General features: G+C 40.6%; 1 protein-coding gene across 3 annotated transcripts in view; it reads left to right on the forward strand.

Moving 5' to 3' along the window:
- The window catches only part of PFKFB3 (6-phosphofructo-2-kinase/fructose-2,6-biphosphatase 3), a 101,917-nt gene extending 97,344 nt beyond the window's left edge, over positions 1 to 4,573 (forward strand). For 2 of the 3 annotated variants that reach the window (XM_089676906.1, XM_089676904.1), the window contains exons 15-16: positions 112 to 134; positions 2,085 to 4,573. In XM_089676906.1, the coding sequence (XP_089533032.1) occupies positions 112 to 134; positions 2,085 to 2,091 (30 nt within the window). In that variant the 3' untranslated portion in view covers positions 2,092 to 4,573. The remainder of the gene's footprint in view (positions 1 to 111; positions 135 to 2,084) is intronic. The other variant, XM_089676905.1, reaches the window with a different exon arrangement.
- The last annotated feature ends 19,886 nt before the right edge of the window (positions 4,574 to 24,459 follow it).

The raw sequence follows: 24,459 nt of genomic DNA on the forward strand, positions 1-24,459 counted from the left end.
CTTGCTGTTCTGTCTATTCCCATAAGCTCTTTCCAGTTAATCTGCAGTATTTCATTTGTTCTTATTTCTATCTTCTGATCTGCACTTACCCTGCTTCCTTTTACCTTACAGCCTTTGCTAGGAAAGGCCTGTCTGTAAGTATTTCTGCCTTCATTTCTGTTTTGTGCTTTGACTAATGCTAAGGCATTGAACATAAAATTAGTAAGTCTGGTTTGAGAGTCTATACTAACCTGCTTCCTTTGTAACACCTTGCTAATATCTTGTGAGCAATATAAAAGTCCAGCAGCTGGCTCAGGAAACAAAGAAAATAAAAAATGGACATGGAGCTGTTGCGCATAATGTTTGTGGGGTTTCTTTTTTTGGTTGAAGTAAAAATACTAATGACAACAGTTCCAAGTTAGTGCTCATTTTTTCTTTTAAACAATTTTCATGACTCAGCTGCTAAGTCACTGTGACAGGGGCACAGTAAATTTTTACTTTTTTTGATTGAGATATATATATATATATATATATATATATATATATATATATATATATCTCTATATCTCTCAAATAATGAAATGCAAGGCTGCTGGAGTACATTGGGCCCTTGAAACCATTTGGATAGCTTCCACTTTACAAGCTAATTGATGGCACCAGCTCAGCAGTGGAGTGTTCTGTTTTGTTCGCAGCAAAACCCCTTTTAAAGGAAGGGGGAAGAAAAGCATCCAATCAGTGGAATGTTAATACATGTTTGTTGTCTCCATTATTGATTCGTATATGTTGGGCTCTGTGTAGAATGGGTGCCACCAAGTGTATGTCTAATGTCTGTGCAAAGAGTTAATGTAGTCCACTGATGATGTATGGACACCTATTTGGGTGAAGGCTCACCCACTGAATTAAATTTCCCTTTTCTTCCCCTCCTTTAAAGGCTATCAGTTGTCCATTACATCAGTGCCTTGTTTTTATTTCGAAGGTAATTGTTTAGGTGCATGCCAGTCACTCCTCCTGTGCCCCCCCTCTTTCTCCATGATGGAGGATGGCAGATTGTGCCCATTCACAGGTGTATGGGTTTTCCACCAGTCATCACCATTTTTATATGTACTGTTGGCATGCTTCGTGTTACCTCCAGTGCAGTTGAAAGCAGAGGTTGTTTAATACAGGTTTGTTTGTCCAAGAAATAATATGCATATTATGAAATAGGAAATTTGGGGTCACTCCTATATGTGTGTGGGTGGCTAAATGGCACTTTGAGAGAAACTTTTGTTTTTGACATGTTTGAAATCATCATCTTAAAGGAAACGGAAGCAGAAAGACTGTTATAACAGTCTTTCTGTTTCCCTCTGAAGTGCAGTCCTCTTCCAGCTGGTTTCACAGGAATAAAATGCAGTCAATGTGTTAGATTTTAGCCTTCTTTTGATGACTTTTTTGGATGTATTTTTCCAGTCTTGCATGTTAATGTAATTGCTGGGATTTTTTTCTTTTTTTATTAACTAAGGCACATTTTGCCGCCTTCTGAAGCAGCACAAACCTATCCAACATAGCAATTTTGGATTTCAATAAGCCCTTTGATGTCATGATGCCACCAAGTATTAGCAACTGAATTGGCCTTTGCAAACACAGTTAAAACAATTGTACAGTGTACTTTTAGCTCTTGTCTTCACACCTAATGTCAGAAATTAGCTTTTAGATCAACCTGTCTTCCCATGCTGCCTGTGTTCTATAATGCTAAACACTGCACCTGTGACTGGGGGGGGGGGGGGGGGGGGGTTGGTGTTGCAGGTAAGTATGTAGGTGTTGTTTTCACTTCTATGGAACACAGGTAGACCTTTAGTTTCTCATTCTAGGTCCACTGTTTGATGTTGGTAACCCCCCCCTTCCTTAATTGTAATGATAATACATCCCTTTTACTTGGGTCATAAAATTCCCAGTAATGATTTGCTTTTAGTATTTTAGCTACTTGTAGTCTCATTAGTCCATAATTGTGTGTGTTTGCCTGTTGCTGTGCCGTGCCATAAGCCTTTGTGTATCACCTGCACGTTCTACTTTTTTAGCACCTATTGGTTTATCACCATGTGTAACAATGTGTATTTTCTATATTGCAGGGTGTAAATCATCCAGAGCAGCACTGACAGTTCTTAAAGGACAACACAATGATCAAGTGAACATCTGATTCCCCTTCTGCTGCATTCCATTTTCCATGTTGAACACATGCTTTACAATCTCCTTTTCACTGGACTCGAATATTTGAGCCTGCAGCTGCTTGTATGTCTGAACAAATTGAAATCAGACTAGAAATGGAGAAAGACACCAAAGTTAGTTTGCTACATCTCTTGGAAATGAAGAAGCCTCTGGTCATTTCAGCAGCGGGGCGCTGATCGTACACCGCCAAATCCTAATTTTTACTTATGGATTTTTTGTTTTTTTATTTTTTGTAGACTTAGTACAGTTCATTTTATTCTACGGTTTTAGAAAGTGTTAACCAAAACCGCAAAAAAACAATAAAAGGAAAAAAAACAAACTGTTGGATTAAATGTAAATGACTTAAAGGGGAAGATAACTTGTTATCTTCCAGTGCTCCCCATTCATCTTTTTGTTTCTTCGAGGTACCAAGTCCTGAAGCTGAGGTTTAGAGTATACTTACCAATCTGTCACCACGAAATTGATGTGATGTTTACACTGTGGTCTATGCTACAGTACTGGTGTTTTGGTTATATGTTTGGTTTGGTGCTTTTCTTTTTTTGATTGTACATAGATATAAATGTCTCTCGTAAGTCTGGTTGTCATGTATACTGCAGAAACATTTGTTCTGAATTTCACCAACAACTCATAAGACTGTCTACTCTTGGTTGTGCAACATGTTAAAATGTTTCTGGTGTCATGGATGCATCTTAGGTTAACCCCTTCACTTTGTTGAGGCATTTATAAGGGATTAATGAAGTCCTTTTACCAGGCTTGTGAAGTGAAGTGCGTTAACCTATATCAAGCTATGATAATTCATCCTTTTCTTGATCTATAATTGGCATCTAGTTGATGTGAATAACTGCACTGTGCACGACACTATTCCTCCTAGCACTGCTGTATTGAGAATGCCTGTCCATGTCTCCAAATGCCGCAGTGCGACTGTCGCTATAGTGTGCAGTAGATAAAACAGACTAATGCTTATTTTTCCAGAAGCTGCTAGAACAGTATTGTCCTGACTGCTTTCTACTGTCTGTAACTTGAATTTTCTTAAGCTGCTTCCGCTGCAAACGCCTTCTCTATTATCTCCTTGTGCACTTATTCACTTTATGGTTGTGAAGTGCAAGAATTGGCCATTTCATTGTTCCTCGGTGACTTTTATAAGCTGAGGAGCCTAATATTAGGGGTGGGGTGGGGGGGGGGTTATATTTTTGTATAATTTCACTTTTATCTCAAAGATGCATGTTTGCACTTTAATACAAAGGTTAGGGCAGGGTTGTGAGAAGCAGATTTGCTCAGAATTTTTGGCATGGACTGATGTGAGCTCAAAAAAGTGTAACATTATATTTTATTCATAAAGTCTGGATGTGTCTGATGTGTGGATAGAGAGCAGCTTTTGTGGTTATCAGATGTGGATCTGACTGTAAAACAAGTCAACCTCAATTTTCTGCTGCGTGGGGATGGATTCATCAGGTTGCACAGTGGGACTTGGTTATCCTGTGGTGGTACTGTGGGATTTAAGATATTAGGAACCACATTAAACTGTTGCAGACCTGAAGACTAATATTGATTGTGATTTTTTTTTTTTTTTTTTTTTTTTTTTTTTTTTTTTTTTTTTTTTTTGAGTGATTGTATTTGACTGGGACATATTGTTTTGGATTTTTTTATATATATATATAATTGTTTTTGGAATAGTTTAAATGTTTCTGAATCTCCAGTTTAATGTTGTATAGTAATGCAAAGAAAAACCGTTGTCACTTTACAAGTTTCATACAAATTATTGGATATGTGTGCATGCATGCATATATAGACTTTGGCTTGAGATCCTGATAAAGGTTTTTCATTTGACCTTTGCACTAGATATCATGCCTTAGTCTTAGATTTGTATGGGTCCAATACTCACTGTTTGTTTGCGAACAGGTGCACCCCTATAGGAACTGAATAAGCAGTCCTGTAGTAAATCATTTGCACAGTATCAAAAACTGAACCAACATGCTAAACAGAGTGAATTATTAGTACCTCTAATCAGAGAGCTTATTTATTGTGTTGGCGCAAACTAATGTGCTTTTGGGTGCTCTTGGTTACAGTTTATGTATTTGGTCTTACTGCGAAAGGTTAGAATGGCACCAATATAAAAGGCCAACATAGTTCCCCTTTTTTTTTTTTTTTGTCTGTAAGAATGGGTTTTTTTACCCGTTTTAGGTGTGCATATTTATTTATTTAATGTTGTAGATTCAGTGTAATTTGTTTTTCATTACATTTGAATTGTTAATTGTATTTTCACGTGTGTGTGTGTGTCTGGTAAAATTGCCTAAAGTAAAAGCTTCACCAGCTTATACAGGATAATATGCCTTTTGAAAATTTGTATATTTTGCAGTTGCTGGACCAATAAAAAAAATTCTTGTAGAATTAATCTTTTGTGTAGTCTATTCATGCTTTATTATATACTTTTTGTTTCATGTACAGCAGTCTGGTACATGATAAAGTGAAATGATAGAGAAAAAAAAATGCTTTTGAATTCTTGAGTTAGTGGGTTTTAAATATTCTGACAATTTACTGCTATTCTAATTGTGTCTTTAGTCAACCTTACCAACAATGTAAACTTACAAACACACAGCCTCAGGTCCATCCAGTTCAACCTAAGTATTTCCAAAACCCTGTATATTGTGTTCGATACAAATAGCTTTTTAGAAGCTTTCCTCATCAATCTATGCTCTCGACTGATACCACTATATAGGGAAGGGAGTTACACATTTTCACTGCTCTAACAGTAAAGAACCTCCTATGCTGTGTGGGTTTTTTTTTTCTTTTTTTTTTTTTGTTTTTCATCCAATATTAGGTTGTGGGCATGTCTACATCAGCGTTATACCCCACTCCCAAAAGGCTTAATTTTTTTTAACTAGTGTCCTAGGGTGATGGACCTTATCTCTCTTATGAGGGAATTACTCTTGACTAGTTTATTATTTTACAACTCTAATTCCAAAAGTTGGGACATTGTGTAAAATCTGCATAAAACAGAATGTAATGATTTACAAATCACAAATTTTATTCACAATAAAAATATCAAATGTTTAAACCGAGAGAATAAAAATGTTTAATTTCTTTAAAATGGTACAAGTTGATGGCAGCAACATGTCTCCAAAAATTTGGGGCAGGGCAACAAAAAGCTGGCTAAGTGAACAGGGCAACAAAAAGCTGGTACTAACAAGGAAAAGCTGGAAGAACATTTTGCAACTAATTGGGCTAAATGGCAAGAGGCCAGTACCATTAGTAATAAAAGGAAATGGCCGGACACTTCACTCTACTGTGATAATTTTATTAAAGGAGAATCGTGGAAAATGTCTATAGTACAAGTAGACAATACAACCAGGAGAAATGTTGAGGCATTTCACGCTCCTTCGCGCTAAGGAGCGTGAAACACCAACATTTTTCCTGGTTGTATTGTCTACCCTTACTTGAGTGGAGTGTGCGACCATTTTCCTTTTTATTAAGTGTTCTTGCATGGCAAGACCACTTACTGTTCTCTCACATATATTCTTATTCTAGCCAAATTTACCACCCTAACTCCTCCCACAGTTTTTACACTACATAGACAGTAATATACCGAAATGTGTGGATTGTTCCCGATTTGGTGTGCTATTACTTTGTGGAATGTTTCGCTGAATGGTTCACGAAATATCAGCGTTTTTGTGGTGAAATTGATCCCATAGGAATTAATGGCGGAATGTTCAAAACTAGAGTGGGAGCTGACAAAAGCTAGAGTGTGAGCTGAAAAATCAGGACATGATTTCTAAACTGCCATCACTCCCTCATTTTCAAGCCCACCTACACAAATCGTATATCAAAGCGTTCAGCTATCCCTGCTGGCACTAAAAATGTCCACGGCTAAGCCATAGTCCTGTTAGTTTTCACAATATGACCATTTGTTTGCAACTCACGCCGCCCATTGACATTCATTGAAACTCCACTCTAGCCACCTCAAATTTGAAGGGCAATTTCTAAACTGCGACTGCCTTCATTTTTAATATTTCAGAGACCTACTATGCATCAAAATGTAGGTCTGGGTCTTGTGATTCTCCACAATATAAAGCTCTTCAGTGTAGGATTTATAATTTTTAAACTACAACCGTTTGAAGATGGCAGCTGCCAGTGAAGTGAGCAAGTTGGAGCAGTTTGTTTTTAACCGCTCTTCACTGCCCTTGCTGTAGAGTGAGTTGCCATAGGAAACCAGGTGTGTGAAACCCAGGTTCCCTGTAGGGAACTCATGAATAACCATGGCAGAAACCAGGCACATGGTAAATACGGCAAAAGCCCAGGCAAACAACTGCTCTGGTAAAGGTCTGCAAAACACTCAATCCACTTACAGTGATAATGCTTTTCTTGCACTGGAGCAGGACACCATATTAATACCAGTCTTTGCATCTAATTCTATTTCAGGCAGACACCAAACAGCCTACCTGGGCAAACTTTTCTGCAACTGTGTCAGAATTTCTTGGACAACTAATGGCTTTAATACAGCCCTCCCTGTCCAGGGTTCAAAAGTGCCAGGCTGCTTCTCCACCCCTACCATCTCTACTGGAGTCAAAGTAAAATGCCTTCTCTGGAGAATGTAGACGTGACGGGAATGTAAAGGGCTCAAAGGTGCTGTTAGAGGAGGCCGAGGCCCCCAGGCTCCTAGGCGCTTGATATTATGGCTTCATGCAATGTGCTTAATATGCTTGCTTCTGCTGTGCACAAAAGTCTCTGAATTGCTGCACTTGATTCTCCTGACTCTCCAAGCCCCTTTTTGGTTACTAAGGCTGGTCATAGATGAGTCAATATTTTTCATTCAGCCAGTGGATGGGGGAATCCTCCGTGCTGTGTCTTTGTATTTTGACAGCGGGGAAACTGCCCACCTGGCAAAATACACTGATCAGCGCTGCGTGCTAGGTTTTCCAACGGGATGCTTGAACAGAAGTCTATCATTAGAATGACTTCTAGGCAACCGTAGTACCCATATATGGATTGAGATTCAGTTGGTTCCTGCTAATCCGGACGAATTTAGATTCATGTATAGTGTGGTTGTAAAGGCAGAAGGATTTTTTTTTTTCTTCTTACTTTCATGCATTCTATGCATGAAGATAAAAAAAACAAGACACCTGTGTGCTGCAACCCCCAGAGCCTCCCCCAATATTTACCTGAGTCCCATCTCGATCTAGTGATGTGCATGAGAGCCTCATTTGTGCCAGAACTCCCTTTCCTCATTGGCTGAGATAGCAGCAGGAGCCATTGGCTCCCACTGCTGTCAATCAGTCAGTGAGGAGGTAGCTGGGACAGGCTCGAGAGTGAGCCTACACCAATTGGGGGCACTAGTCAATGGGGAGGAGCCAGGGCCGCCAGAACACCTCCACTTTTCCTCATTCGTTTTTGGTTCCATTTAAAGAGAAGTAGAGGTTTTTCTTTTTAGCTTTTTCAAATTCCCTGTGAGCTGCTAATACATAATCTTTCCAGCCCTCTGAGAAGTGAACCCTTTCTGTTCTAATCAAGGTAAATTACCTGTGGGAGGGGCTACAGTCTTCTTTGCATTCTTATGCTGACAATCTTGTCTGGATCAACCTCCTTTCCTTCTCCTGTGTTTTTGATGTTGGCTCTGGGCTTTCTGCTCTCTCTCTCCCCCCCCACCTTTGATTGCCCCTAGATGTTAACCCCTTCCCAGCCAGTGTGTAGTATTAGCACTGATCACTGTATTGGTGTCACTGATGATGTTATTGCAGCGGGCAATCACATAGGAACTATCACAGTCCCATTTATAAGTCACTGATCACCGCCATTACTAGTATAATTTCCAGTATATATACCATACTGTAGTTTGTAGATGCTATCATTTCCTTGCAAACCAATCAATATGCACTTATTGGTATTTTTTTTTCTAACCAAAGACGTAGCAGAATTCAGTTTGGCCTAAATTTATGAAGAAATGTGATTTTTGTTATTTTTATTGGATATGTTTTATAGCAGAAAGTAGAAAATGGTCTTTTTTCATTTGTATACTGAAAAACAAAACAAAACATTTTTGAATAAAAACACCCAATGGTGATCAAATACTATTCGTGCTATTTTAATTGGTGATTGATCATGAAACCTTGTACCCAAGTTAAATTTATATAATTTTTTTCACACAGTGCTAAGAAGCAAAAAATGGCCTGGTCATGAAGGGGGTAAAAGCTTCCGGAGCTTAAGTGGTTTATAATAAATGCAAAGAATTGCACTCAAAAATTGAGGGTAATCATCAGAGTAAGATTTATTGCATGAATTAGCAGAACTGCTGTACACTGAATTCACACAGACCTCAGAACGAACATGTTTTAAGGCTCCGCCTCTTCCTCATAGTGACAGTTGTCAGCTTGCTCTTTGTATAAGTGGAATCTGTGGGCGGAGCTGCTGATTAGTTAATTCACTTAATTGGTTAGGCTGACTCTCTTATAGAGACATGGGCAGTTGTTAGAGCAGTTCGATGTTGGTGAGAACGGACAAATGCAGGGGAGAAATAAAGCTAGGTGCACTTACTCACAGAAAACTATGTGGTGGTTGTAATGGTGGATAAAAGACCAGTAACCCTACACCAGAAGAAAGAGCAGCAGTGACTGGTCTTTATTACAGGAAGCTCCTGTATCTATACAAAGCAAAGGTTCACAGTGAATTACTGCACAGATCTGGAAAAAGAAACCAAATTTAAAGTAAGAATACACATACTTGCTCGTTACATTGCTATGGTATGTTTCTGAATCTCCAGTTTGACTATTCATCCCTTTCAACTCCTCATGAGAGATATGTGGGACCCAATAGATTTGGGAAGTTGCAAGGGACTGTTGTGCCATCATTGTAAGATCTGGGAGTTAGCTACACATAGGGTAAATGCTCCATTTATCCATGCCCACACACCATTGTTAGACGATGCCTGCCTGCCAGAATTGCTTACTGTGCCTGATTTTGAGCTGTGGGTGAACATAGATGTCATATGTTTCCCATGTATTCTCAAGTAGGGGCATCAAGTAATTTCAGGATCTTAAAACTGAGAGTCCAATGCATGATGGAGCTGTAGGTAACGGAAGAACATGTAACTTGGGTAATACAAACTCAATTTGATGCTTCTATCCTAAATTTGGATTCTCTCTATCTGTTGGACAAGCAACTTGGTTCAGAATCCAAGAAGCTGACTACCATTTTCTACTATTGCCTTCTTCTATAGGCAGCTAGTACCCTGGCTTATCAAATGATAAGCCAGTTGATAAGCCTTAGGGTGGTGGATGTGGGGGAACTGAAGGATAGGGAATGGGAGGATGTGTTGGAATCATGTAAATTGGTCTCCCCAAAACTGTCTGACTGTTTTAACCACCTGTATATTTTGCACAGGTCCTACTTGACCCCTATTCGTCTGTCTAGCTACCAGCCACATTACAGTTCTCTTTGTCCTAGATGTGGTGAGACCAGTAGTACCTTCTGTCACCTGATATGGTCCTGCCCTATCATTCAAGGTTACTGGTCTCAGGTGGTCTGGTTTCTACATGATCGAATGAGCTCCCCACTAACCCTTTGTACTAAGCAATGCCTCCTGGGGCTCAATCCAGATAGTGACAAATACCTCCATATTTTCTTGCAAGAAACCTTGTTCATGGCTAGAATTCTGATTTTTTTGGGCTTGGCTCAGGGCACTACCACCAACAGTCCAAGAATGGGTGGCTGCTGTCAATCTTAAGCTGCCATATAGGAAAGTAATATATGTTCACAGAGGGTGCCCAGCTAAATACCACAAAATGTGGGACAAATGACTATGCTGCATCACATACTGGTCTTATTTAATTTAAAGCAGAGTTCCAGTCACGCTGCAAAAAAATAACAGTCAGCAACTACAAAAACTGTAGCTGCTGACTTTTAAAAAACAGCCACTCCCCTGTCAATCGATCCTGCAGTGTCCTCCCCACAGCCCGTTTTACCAGCATCTTCATTGTGGGCACAAGGTGCTCACTACGCATGCGTGAGTAGTGCTGTGCTTTCTGAATGGTCCCATAGTCTTCTGGGTTTGTCTGAGTTTGTCTAAAGCAAAAAAAAGAGTAAACATGCCTCTTGTATTTAGACAATGTTTGCTTATCCTGGAGTTCAGCTTTAAAAGCTTTTTCTTATTATTAATAATATTTAAGATTTTTATATAACAAGCTGAATGAATAGCCACAAGCCAAGCTTCCCATATGTGATTAAACATAACGGGAGGCTCTTACTGAGCTTGGGTTCAGTTCCAGCCCATGCTGGAAGACAACTGTAAATGTCAGGACAAAGTTGTTTAGCCAAACCTAAGCTAGTCCTAAACAAAGTTAGCTCTGTTTTATAGATGTATTAATGATTACAGAGCTACATTCATTTGTGTCTTTTGTATCTGCCTGACATTCAGCTTTAAAGTATACTTGTCATTTTGCAACAGAAAAAGAAGGCACAGTATCCATCTGAGAAACACTGTATTCCAGAGGCTAAAAAGAGTTTCTTTAGTTTCTCTCAGACCTCTGGGTCCAAGGCAAAGTCTGAAACTCAGTTCCACCTCGTACACACAATGAGATTATCGGACGAATGATCATCCTTTTTTTTTGTTTTGCATGCTAGTCTACATATCGAAAATGAAGAGGTTACTAAAGTTACAAAATAGCTCATACAAAAGAATAAAAATTCAGAAGTGATGTAATGTATTGTATTAATATTGTATTTTTGGACAAAAACTGTACTGATTAAACGAAAATCGTACAATCTGGTATTGTACTAGAAACATTTTAGTACTTGTCCCATCGGATAATTTTGGATGCCCTGTCCTGATTGGCTCTCGAAAGCTGTGTACTAACGATCAGATTATCGTATGATCATTTCAAAAGTAGTATTTTTCATACGATTTTCTGATTGTGTGTACAGGGCCGTTAGTCTTGGACCCCCAAGTCCTCTAAGTCTGCTAGCAAATCATCCTCACAAGGGAGCATCTCCATTTGGGGGAATGTCTGTTGACCCTTGTGGCCATCTGGTCCAGGATATTTCAGATTTTTGGATCCAGAAAGTTGTATTTAAGGGCAACAAACTGGAATTTCTGCCTCCTCCCTGCTGCATATTGTGAAGCTTGCCAACATCTCTGCAAAGATTTGTGGACCTCCACACTGGTACTAGCACATTTTCTCTCAAAAGTTCATAGCCATAGTCCTACAAAAGTGGATGTTCGAAGGTTTCTATTCAAACCTGTTCACTACCCCCAAAGCAATACATCCTATAATGGTTCGATAGGTCCACAACACCTTTGTCCAGGTACAAAAATTCTATATGGAATTTGCTTCTCTCCCTCCAGCAGACCTTCTGGCTTCTGTGAACATCAAGAATTTCTACCGGCATGTCCACAGTTTCCCAGACCATCAATGCTATTTGTCTTTTTATGTGGGCATGCAACATTACAAATTTGTTGCCATCCTTTCGGCCTGTCCACTGCACCATGGGCCTTCACCAAGATGCTAGCCCCTGTTCTTGCTGTGTATCATTCTCACGGCATCCCCATAGAAGGGGATAGAAGGATATGTGGACTATCTTCTTCTGAGAGAACAGTTAACCTAGGTTCTGTCAGCCAATGTACAAGAAAGCATACAGATCATGCAGAGATTTGAGTGGATCCTAAAACTTCAGAAATAAGTGCTAGAACCATTACATCACTTGGAATATCCTATTCTGATATTAGAAATGGCCCTATCTAAGGTTTCCTTTTCCCTAGACAATTTCCAGTCTCTATGTCCCATGTTTGGACTCTGCACTCCAGAAGCAATCTGACCCTATATTTTGGCTTGAGGGCCTTGGGCCTTATGGTGTCCTCCTTCAGTATAGTTCCCTATGACCAATTTTACTCCAAATAGTTGCAACTCAACATTCTGGCAGTGTGGAACAAGAGGGTACAGTGTCTAGATTATTCTTATCACTGATCAACAGTACCAGGCTTTCCCCCAATGTGGTGGATCACAAGTTTGATGCTCATGATGGATGCCAGCCTTTAGGCTGGAAAGAAGTCCTCGGTACAAGGGACTTGGTTGTCGAAGGAAACTCAGCTTCTAGAAGTCAGGGCAATTTGGTTATCCCTTCAACATTGTTTGAGCCATGAGAATTCCACTAAGTGACTGCCATGGCATTGTCCATCTGAATCCTGGTCAGATGATCTCTCAAAGAGAAGTGGATATGATTCTGGCTTGTGTAAAACTTTACATTCTAGCCCTGGCTGTCATGCACAACACAGGCATGAAAAACTGGCAGGTGTTTTTTTTTAAATCATTAATGTCTGGACTACAGAGAATAGTCTCTTTACACAGAGATGTTTCAAGACCTCTGTCACAGGTTGGGGACAACAGATGTGAACCTGCTGAGTTCAAGGTCACAACAGACAACAAACTCAACAGGTTTGTCTCCAAATCCAGGTATCCTCTAGCCTTTGCAGCTGATGCTCTGGTGACTCAGTGAGATCAGTTCAGCCTTATCTATGCTTTTCCTCATTTGGATCTCCTTCCTCTTGACACTCTGCAGCATCAAGATAGCAGGCATTCTTCTGATTCTCATTGCATAAAACTGGCCCAAGAAGTCATGGTACCCAGACCTCATCAGACTCCTGACAAACTATTGGCCCTGCCAGATTTTATGAATATTCTGTCCCAAAAGCCAGTTTACCATCCTGCTTCATGGTCACAGGACAACTTGGCTGTTGAAGCTCAGTTCCTGAGGAGCAGGGGCCTATCAAATTCAGTCATCCGTACACTCTTGAAAGCTAAGAAATAGGCTTCTTGCAAAGTCTGCCATCGCACCTGGAAAACGTATTTCTCTTAGTACGAGACAAGGATTTTCCATCCCAGCAAGTTCTCCATTGGATGAATCTTTCCATTTGAAACCATCCAGATTCGAAAATTTGCGGACCACATGCCTCTGACTCCTTAGTGAAGGTGTTGCTTACATTATTTTTTCTGTACATCCTGGTTCAATATCTACTTCTGTTAACTCTTCAAAGACTACCCTTTGAACCTACTAGGCATTGTCCTCTGTCTATCCTTACTTGCAATGCTGCTTTTCACCATCATTTTTGCAAGGTGAGTTTCTGAGTTGGCAGCTTTAACCTGTACAGAACCCTTTTTTTCTGCTACACAAGGACAAGACTGTTTTGAGACCTAGGACCTGTTTTCTTCCTTTCACCTTAACCAGGGTTTATTTATTTCAGGTATTTATATAGCGCCGTACATTTTACACAGCTCTTTACGTATATATTGTACATTCACATCAGTCCCTTACCCTCAAGGGGCGTCCAATCTAAGGTCTGACTTACATTCATACATACACATACTAGGGCCAATTTATCAAGATCCAATTAACCTACCAGTGTGTCTTTGAAGTGTGGGAGGAAACTGGAGTACCCAGAGGAAACCCATGCAGGCACAGGGAGCAAATGCAAACTCAAGGCAGGTAGCTATTTAGCCACTGTGTTGTTAACCATCTTTTTGCCCTGCTCCTAGACATTCTAAGATTTCCCCCCATTGTCTGGATGTGGTATGCTCTGTATAAGTTTATTTCTCAACTACAGCTCCATTTCAACAGACTGACTCTCTGTTTATCATTTCTGAAGGTCACCTTAGAGGACAGTCTACTTCTTGTTCCACTCTCGCTAGGTTGATTCAAAAGCTATTCAAGCTCAGGACCTCAAGAGCAAGGTTTCCTTTTTTTTCGTCAAAGTGCAATCAACTAGATAACTTAGTGCTTCATGGTCTTTTCAGCACTAGGCATCTGCTTCTCAGATTTGCAAGGCTGCCACTTGTGTCTCTGTTTACACATTCTTTAAAGTGTATCTAAACCCAAGAACAAACATTATATGTTTTTCAGCTTTCATTCCTTAGATGTGGTGGCTGAATTTTCATTCTTTTTTTTCCACGTTTCTTTTTTTATTTTCACCTTGTGATTCTTCTACACTTCCTAGAGTGACACCTGAACTGTATCTTGGAGTAGCAGCATTATCAACCTAGGAAGGAAGTGTGTTATGACCATGTAACACCTCTCCCTCTCCATAGCTTAGGGGGAGGTGTTTTAAGTCAATGGAGATAGCTGGGAACAATACTAACTGATTACATTTCATTTCTATTTTAAACTCAATGGGTTGTAAACCCTCACCTTGTAAAACAATTACTTTAAGCAATCTCTGTTAACCAGTCATTTTTTGTAGGCTTGTTAACATTTGTTGCCCACCCCTGAGTTGAACTGCTTTTGGAAGTCCCAATGTACCTGAATGCTCATCCTGTGTTCTGTAATATAGGCTTTTTGACTCAGAGCAGAACTTCCCCTTTTAGGTGGAGCTTCGCTTTAAGGACTGGTTCCCCGCTCCCTGTTAAGGATTGGCACCTTTGGGGAGCGGGGGGGGAAGTGATCAGAAACAGAAGTTGTCCCCCCCTCCCTCCCTGTAGTCTTCTGGGACACGTGACAGGTCCCAGAAGACTACGGGACCATTTATAAAGCGCAGCGCTCCTCACGTATGTGCAGTGAGCACCCAAGCTGTCAAAGCCGGGTGCCCACACTGAAAATGCTGGCATCGGAAACACAGGGTGGCTGGTGAAATGGGCTGCGGGGGGGGGGACACCACAGGATCGAGGGACAGATAAGTGTCCATTTTTTAACAGTCAACAGCTACAGTTTTTGTAGCTGTTGGCTTTTATTTATTTTTTTTATTTCCACTGGAACTCCAGTGGAAATAAAAAAAAAAAAAAGTAAAATCCTTTCTTATGCAGGCCATAGATGGGTTGTTTTGTCCGCACGCAAAATCGTCCGATATTCATGGCGTTAGTGAGGCAATGCCTTTGGCCATTTTTCGCAGATCTTCTCGTTTATTTCTATCGGCCATGCTGGAAAATCCACGAAAAATGGTCGTTTTTCATAGACATTGGTGGCAGCATCGGCAACGACCGATTTTTCGTTTATCGGGCGATAATTAGAGTACATTACTGGGCACAGGTCCTTCCCCTTTTCTAATGCTTTACTCCTACTATTGTTTGCTAACAAAACTGAAGCATGATGAGAGTAGAAGGAATTAGACAGGGCTGTCCTTACAGCTTTGTTTTGCTAATGTCCAATCTCCTGAAGCCATCAGGATGACTCAATTTATCTGAAAATACATCCAGCGTCCCATAATGTATTTCAAGAAAGAGATTTCCACATCCCAAACTCTGATCACCAAGAACAAGTTTAATAGTTTTAGGTTTGATAGGACTTTATTATATTTGATGTATCTGTCTAACTTGCATCAGTCTTCTCTGATTTTCTTGTTTAGGAATACTATAGTGCCATTTGCCATAATTTATCTCAGTGACTCAAAGTAAATAAAGCCAGAAGGTACTTTATACAGTGTGATCCTATATGTGATACCTTCCTCCACTGAGATGTTGACCTTCAATGGCTTCACATTTACCAGTTATTTTGATTTGAGCACCATAATATGTTGAGAGCTTTGAAAAATGCGTATTGGGCAGTCTAGTAGTTCTTAAAGAAAACATTTTTGTTTAACATATCTTTCAGAGAAGTTTAAACTTCGTAAGTAACCAGGAAGAGAAATTAGCAAGGGTCCTAAATGCTGATGGGCTATCATAGCTCTATAAAGAAATATAAGTAGTCTAGATTTTCCAGCATGATAGGTGAACTGTGTCACCAGCAGCTGATTAACAGGTAGAAAAGATGTCAAAGTGGTAGAAGTCCTCAGACCAAGGATCAGAGCAGACATCAAATAGTAGCTGAGTAATCAGGATCAGCAGAGAAGCTAAACAGTCAGACAGAAGTCGAAGTCAGAAAGATCTTTATTCAAGGCATGAGCAAACACACTAAAGCCTTGTATACATGATGAAAATATCAGATGAAAAATACCACTTTCAGAGTGATCATCTGATAATCTGATTGTTAGTACACAGCTTTCAAGAGCTGATCACAAAGTTTATGTGAAAAAAATCCAAAGGGACAAGCACAAAAATTTTTCTCATATGATATCAGAACTAACAATTTTAGTTTTTTGTTTAATCAGTACAGTATTTGTCCGTAAAAAGACTGTGCATGCTCGGAAAGAAAGAATACATTACAACACATTACATCACTTCCGAAGTTGTATTGTCTTACATGAATTTTCAAAACTTTAGTAGCCTATTCATTTTCGATGTGAGACTTACATACCAAAAAAAAAAAAGAATAGTCATTCATTTGATATTCTCATCGTGCGTACTACAGTAGGCTTAAAGTTGGATATACATGGATAGAATTTGATCCATGTATGGGTACTCTGGTTGAACAGAAGTAGATCTACAGATTGATTTCTGTACAACCGCCCTGTAAGATTTTGCTCTATCAGCACTATAGGCCATAGACTGCAGGGCTGACCAGTGTTCTCTGACAGCACTTGAGTCTCCCCAGCGTCAGAATCAGGGGCGGACTGACAACTCATGGGGCCTCCGGGCAATAGGGGATCATGGGGCCCCTGCGTCCTCACCCACACTCAAACCACACTCAAAAAAGCCTATGAAAGGTACCAGGGGCATCTCATGGGGCCCCCTACTGACCCCGGGCCCTCAGGCAGTGCCTGAGTGCCCGAATGGTCAGTCCGCCCATGGTCACAATACAATAGCTCAGCGGGGAGGATTCCCCTGTCCACCGCAAAAGCTGATTACTCAATCATTCTGATATAGGGTACAGGTGTGCGCTGCAGAGACCAAATGCGAACCATAGATGGATCTTTTTTTTTGACCATCCAACCAGCTGGTCAAAAAAAAAATGGATTCTCCCATCCATACATTTAATGTGGATTGACGAATCTTCCCCGTTGTGATATTGTACTGTGACAGTGGTAATGCTCCGTAGGTATGCTTCTGGCGTCGCTCGAGGCTAACAGTAGACAAAAATCACCCTACCGGTAGAGAAACGAAAATGGGAGCAGCTTCCCAAGTAACTCCAGAAACTTGACAATATAGATGAGGATGAATGCTGCTCAAACCGATCCCCAGGAGTCAGAGAAGAACAGGATGTAATGGGATGGCCTCAGCCATCACTGGAATTCTCCGCTATCAAAATACACTGACCATCAATTGACTATCGAATTATAAAATTTCCAACATTCTCATGCAAGAGGAGTCAATGATTAGATTGCCTTCTATAGTGGGAATGGCCATAAATGGATTGAAATTCATCCGCTCCCTGCTGAACCAGCCGAATTTCAATCATCAGTCTATGGCTAGCTGAAGGTTCAGTGCTGTAACAACCCGCAGTTGTTGAAGTCTTCAAGCTGATCATTAGACCTATGAAGGCAAAGTAAAAAATTTACTTTATTGCTTGCCCTCTACTTATTTTCCTTTGTTCACTGCTGCTCTGTTCACCTGCCTAAACAAAGCAGTACTTGTTATTTCTGGGTATATCACTCTCCTCCATTTCTCCCAAGAAGATGTTTTTTTCTATGTTAAAACAAACTGGACCATGCTATATAAGATGAGTATGTAAAGCTGGGTAGGGTAGCTTCTCATGGGCGACCCACAAGTGTAAGGTAACAATTACTGCTTTCTGTAAATAGCTATGTTTTTAGGAGATGGCAGTTTGGGGTGGGGGCATCCATCATTTAGTATTTAGCATGGAAGCTAAACTGAGTGGAGTATAGTTGTGGATAGGGTAGGGTTGGCTTACTTTTGTAGCCTGAGTTTAGCAATATAGCCGTCTTTCAAAATGGCAGATATTATTAACCTGACAGAAAAATGGTGTATTCTCATCTTAAAGAAAAAAAAGCTGGAATAGCAAGACCTAGTTTTAGTAAACATAATTAAACAGTCATATGAACTGGCTAAAGTCCAGTAACACCATCATCTGCAAAACTGAGACAAGAGAACAGGAATTCTGCCACTTCCCTTTCTTATGTGGCAGCTATTCAGGCAAGTGTGGAAAATTGCCTATGTGACTGCAGTCAGGTTCAACACTAACTAACATTACATCAGGGTTTTAGAAGTGAAGTGAAGTGACTGGGTAAACACAGACCCTTGGCTATAAATTGCACCTTTTTTTTGTGAGCTCAGCTGTGCTACATTATTGGTAATGTGGTCCAGGCTTCACACTGGAGACGTGCGGTTAACTCTGCTGAGACCAATCCCGCTGTAATATTTAGCTGAGACATTAAACTAATGATTGTTCAGTTTGGCTGACAAATGCCTCATTCTAAGTAAGAAATATATTTTTTTAATGCTGTTACTGACTAATTATTTTTATACATTAGTTTCATTAGCATATACACTAGTCATTTATTTTACCTTTTGATTTGATCACAGTACAACAGCAGTATGGGCTGATTTAAAGGAGAAGTTCACCTTTAAAGAAAAAAATAATAAATGCACATTTTTGCAGATAAAGAAATGTGCATGTACTATTTTTTTTCTTACGAGCCTGGAAAGCATTGCAACAGTGATCAGCAGATTGCTGGTGCCATGCAGGACTCCTGCAGACTGTCAGTGTAACCTGTCTGTCTGTACATCATAAGGGCAAGCAGTTTCACCCTGATGGGCTGAACAGCCCCGTGGTAGTTCATTGAGAACTACAAGCTGACAGTGGCAAAGGATGTCAGTAATTGTAGTTCATTCATTCACAGAAGACGAAACAGTGTGGGTGGAGCCCCGCACTGCCATTCTCGTTTCAAAAAGTGTCAGCTGGTATGGGGAACTTCTTCTCGTACTGCTGTCACATCAGGTGCTTGGTTCCCTGAGCTACTGCAAAAGCGGATACATGTTACATGTATGGGTGGAACATGTAACATGTTACCAAATGTGAACTTTAAGGCAAATAGGCTTTTGCCTTTGCAAATTTTCACTTTGAAAGGGAATGTTCCCTAAGGATACTGAATGTAGTGGAAATCCACTTTGCAAAGAATATCTAATCACATGCAAGGAAAATAAAAAAATATGCACATATGCTTTTGCTTGCATGTGATTGAATGATGAAGTCAGCAGAGCTTCACTGCATTCATTAAGCTAAGGGAAAATCCCTTTGAAAATCAAATCAACCCCTATGTCTGCTTGGTTAGACCATTTATGCTAGTTAAATCTACTAGTAGACCTGTACCAATTTATGTGCCTGTAAAAGTAAGGAAAGATACAAAAGTGTGCTTATATATAACCAAAAATCACTAATACACACACTTTTTGGAGGACTTTTTCGTCTTCTCAAGTTTCCCACTTAACCCCACAATGGAAAGGTATGTGGTCCTCTATCCATGGCTCAGTAAGGCACCTAAAAATCACCATGTTCTCATCACAACTCCATTCTCCTTCAAGCACCACTGCCCAACACTGCACTCACAAGCTCAGTAGCACACCCTCCCTGAAAATGTACCCAAGCGTTCACCCAATTATTCTTCTAGTTATCACTTTATCTACCTCGCGTAGGCCATAGATTCTGCAATTTGTTTTCTTTCAACCACAGGTTGAATCCCTCCCAATACACTATTGTATTCTGACAGCGGGAGGTTTCTCTACCGCCAGAATACAATGATCACTGCTGGTGGTTGTAGCTGACTTAAGCCTACTTAAGTCTGAACAGTGAGGTCTCCCGGAAAATATCACTCCCTGTCATCCCTAACTCAGCAGTTTCCCAGCAAACACCACCATCCTCAGTTCAGCAGTGGAGAGTCACTGGATATAGTACTTTTCTCATCCTATTTAAGATCTCACAAGATGCCTGGATTAGTGGATATACACTGTGATTATCCAATCCATCTATTATAAAAGACTGATGGTTTTCCAAAGCAGTTTATAAAGTTGTCCATCCCAAGAGGTAGCAGAAACCAGACGCCTTTCAAAGTGGAGTTTACCATATGAGAGGCAGTAAAAAGCTGGAGCTCGAGAGCACAAGAAAAATGACTGACACCTGACACCACATGGTAGTTCACATACCAGAGCAGAAAGGCAAATCTCAAAGCCAAATGTAGCTAAGGCTGGGCCTGCTGATCTGTGTCGGTGTTGGTGGTGGTGTGTTGCGCTGGATCCGTCACCATGTGGGATCGCTCAGTTCAGCTGCCTGCTGTCACAGCGTTTTCACAGTGTTCTCCCCCATTGCTTGGGGAATTCCAGCCTGGGATCTGTCAGAGTGTGGATTCATCATCGTCCACTCGCTGCAACTGTCACCCAGCCACAGATACAGTCCGTCCGTGACACTGATTTTGTTTTTAACACTGGTGATGGTGGCATCTTATTGCACTTATTTTTGCACATTAAAAGAAATTTAGCAGTTTCATGTTTTGTTGATTTAATATTTTCTGTTTTTACTTTATTTTTTTTTATTTTTTTATTTTGGGGGGGGGGGGGGCAAGTAGCTGTTTTTTTCTTAGGGCACAAAATAGTCTAGCTCCAGCCTTGCGTGTAGCCCAGCCTTTTTGAACCGGAGTGTTATGGCACCCCAGAGTCCCATCTGGGTTCTTAATGGGTGCCATAGTAAAATAATTAAAAATTACCCCATATTAACAACAAGCTGGTGATTAGATCAAGCCTATGTTTATTGTGCAGCATTACAGCCTTTGGCACTATGCGGGCACTTTGACGATGATGTCATTGGGTGATGTCAGGCACCTGCACAGTGTCCTTGGTTGCCCCTTCTTTAACCACTTGCCTACAGGGCACTTATACCCCCTTCCTGTCCAGGCCAATTTTCAGCTTTCAGCGCTGTCACACTTTGAATGACAATTGCGCGGTCATGCAACACTGTACCCAAATTCATTTTTTTTTAGACAGATAGAACTTTCTTTTGGTGGTATTTAATCACATCTGGGTTTTTTATTTTTTGCTAAACAAACTAAAAACAACAGAAAATTTGGAAAAAAAAAGTTTTTTCTTAGTTTAAAATGTTCTAAATAAGTGATTTTTCACCTTCACTGATGTGCGCTAATGAGGCTGCAGTGATAGGCTGCACTGATGGGCACTGATAAGGAGGCACTGGTAGGTGGCACTGATGGGCATTGACAGGCATCACTGATGGGCACTGACAGGCAGTACTCATATAAGGCACTGATAGGCGGCACTGATAGGTGGCACTGACTGGCACTGTTAGGTGGCACTGACTGGTACTGTTAGGCGGCACTGATAGGCGGCACTGACAGGCACTGATGCACACTGATAGATGGCACTGATAGGCAGCACTGACTGGCACTGATTATTATTATTATTATTATTATACAGTATTTATATAGCGCTAAAAGGTTTGCTCAGCACTGTACATTATAGTGGGGGAGAGAACATGAGACAATATAGTAACAAAACAATACACGAGGGGTTCAAGGGCTCTGCTCTTTCGAGATTACAATCTAGGAGGTGATAGGTGGCACTGACTGGCACTGATAGACGGCACTGACTGGCATTAATAGGTGGCACTGATAGTTGGCACTGAAAGGCAGCTCAGATAGGCACTGATATGTGGCATTGATGTGCACTGGTAGACACTAATATGTGGCATTGATGTGGCAATGATGGGCACTGGCAGGTGGCATTAATGAGCACTGACAGGTGGCATTGATGGACACTGACAGGTGGCACTGCTGGGGTTACACTGATCATCAGGGCAAACTGATCATCAGTGCCCTGATGATCAGTGTGGATGTCCCCTCTGAGTAATGCCGATTACCAGCTCTCCTCTCCTCACGAGCTGTCAGCGTGACAGCTCGTGAGGAGAGAAATGCCGATAAACGGCATTTCCTTATTTATATGCGATCAACTGGGATTGGACACAGCTGATCACATGACAGAGTCGACGTCTTTGGCTCTTTTCGTTGATCACTGACCCACTGTGTCCCGGGGACACAGCACATCACCTGGGGGCGCGCTCGCACGGTTAGAATGGGACGACATCATATGACGTCCTCCCAGAGCAAGAGAACCACCATGTGCCCCTCATTACCTTATATAGCGGGTGTATGTAAAAATGTTAGCTATGTTTTTGTACCTGTTAGATTGGAGTGCCTCGAGATTGTGCATAATTTTAAAGGGGACCCTAAATGAAGAGGAGTCGAGAAACACTGATATAGCCTAATTAATTTGCAAGCAGAAGGAAGTGAAATGTAAATACAACATACTCAGCATATCAGCATGTGTCCTAGATGTTACATACGTGTGCTGAGAGTTTCCTGCACTTCATACCTCTGACTCAGGATTCATGACAGGTTGGAAGTCATCAGACACCATTGGATTAGATGACAATTTATAGATAGCTCACATCATGTGATTGTGACAGCTTTTGTGATTAGATAACATGCACCATTCTAATTTACATTACTATTTACTTTGAGACAATGTTGTGTCCAAATAAGGATGTGTCTGGTTGAAACCGAGAAACAGATTTGCATTCTGTTTATTATTATTATTATTATAACACAGGATTTATATAGTTTTACAAAATGAAGGTAGACATTACAGTTACAATACAATTTGACACAAGAGGAAACAGAGGTCCCTGCTCGTTAGAGTTTACAATCTAAGAGGTTTAGTCATGCGTATGGAAACTACTGTAGTGGCATCTGAGCAACATGACCCTGCTGAAGATTTGATCACTTCCTGTGCAGGTGACAACATTGTCACTGGGAGGGTAAATCTCACCAGTGGTGACAAAAAATGGTAATACAAATCTGACAAGAGGTTAACCCTCCCCATGTCTACCCAAAACTATAAAGGGGAGTTACACTTTAGTTTTAGCAAATTATTTCTGGAAGTTGGAAGCAGTTATAATATTTTATTACTGCCACATTGTATGACTGTGCAAGCTACAGCACAGTTTTCTCAAATTCATAAACTGTTGTTTCTCATACCATACAGATCCTCTTCAAGAAACATAAGTCACATCATCTTAGTCCTCGTTTACACTTGCGGGTGGTAAAAATACAAGGCTGAGCTGTGGTTTTATGGTTCCCCCTTAAGCTGCAAATGCAGCAGATGGAGGTGTACACATGCAACTATTGAGATTCTTTGCATTGCAGTGCAGCAAAAGTGATCCATGCTGGCACTGCAACTGAACAGGACCACGCCAGTGGATTCTTGCAGTGTGCAAATAATGTGCATTAAACTCACACCAGAAACAGGAGGTGGTACTTCCCTCCAGACTCTTCCTAATGAAAGCATTTGTGTTTGTATAGTAATAGTCAGCATGCTTGGAATGTGAGTATGTGACACACAGCATGTACTGAGAGTAGCACCTAATGTGATATGTCTGCAAATACCAATACTTCAGGTGACCCTCTCTGACTCAGATTAAAAGATTTCTAACCCTCTACTATTTTTATCACAGACTGACTGATGTCTGGCAAAAATCAACAGTCAGCTCTTTGACAGCCCTGGGGAATATCCTGGCCAGGATCTGGAACCATATTTTATGGTTGTAAATGTCAGAAACGTAAGACAAAAACCTATTATTTGCAGACTTAACCACTTGCATGAGGATTTACCCCCCTTCCTGGCCAGGCCATTTTTTTGCAATACGGTACTGCATTACTTTAACTGACAATTGCACGGTCATGCAATGCTGCACCCAAATGAAATTTATGTCATTTTTTTCCCCACATATGGAGCTTTCTTTTGGTTGTATTCAATCACCTGTGTGTGTTTTTTAATTTTTGCGCTATAAACAAAAAACCCCAAGAATTTTGAAAAGAAAAATAGATTTTGTTTACTTTTTGCTATAAAACATGTCCAGTAAAAAAAATTAAAAAATCAAATTTCTTCATAAATTTAGGCCAAAATGTATTCTGCTACATGTCTTTGCTAAAAAAAATTCCAATACATGTAAATTAATTGGTTTATGTGAAAGTTATAGTGTCTACAAACGGTGGTATATATTCTGGAGTTTGTTTTTTCTAAATGTTCTACTAGTAATCAGCGACTTATAGTGGGACTGCGGCGGACATTCTGACACTGGGTGGGAACTGACTAACTGCCACTGACATCTCCAGTGACACTAATACAGTGATCAGTGCTAATAAAAAGCACTGACACTGTACTAGTGACACTGGGCAGGAAGGGGTTAACATCTGGGGAAATCAAAGGGTTAACTGTGTGCTGTGTGCTGTGTTTTACATGTGTTGTGTGTGTTTTGCTAGGGAAAATGTTGCTGTGTATTTCTCTGCTGTCCAGAGACATACACTGCAGCATGTTCTTGCTGGCAGGAGAGAGACTTGTGTTGTTTACACACGGGTCTCTCCCCTGTCAGTGTTACTTGGCGATCGCTGAGTGCCAGCAGAGAATCTCCTGC

This window comes from Staurois parvus, unplaced genomic scaffold, assembly GCF_062004578.1.
Source record: "Staurois parvus isolate SC_StPar_1 unplaced genomic scaffold, SC_StPar_1.0 ptg000175l, whole genome shotgun sequence".
NCBI lineage: Eukaryota > Metazoa > Chordata > Amphibia > Anura > Ranidae > Staurois > Staurois parvus.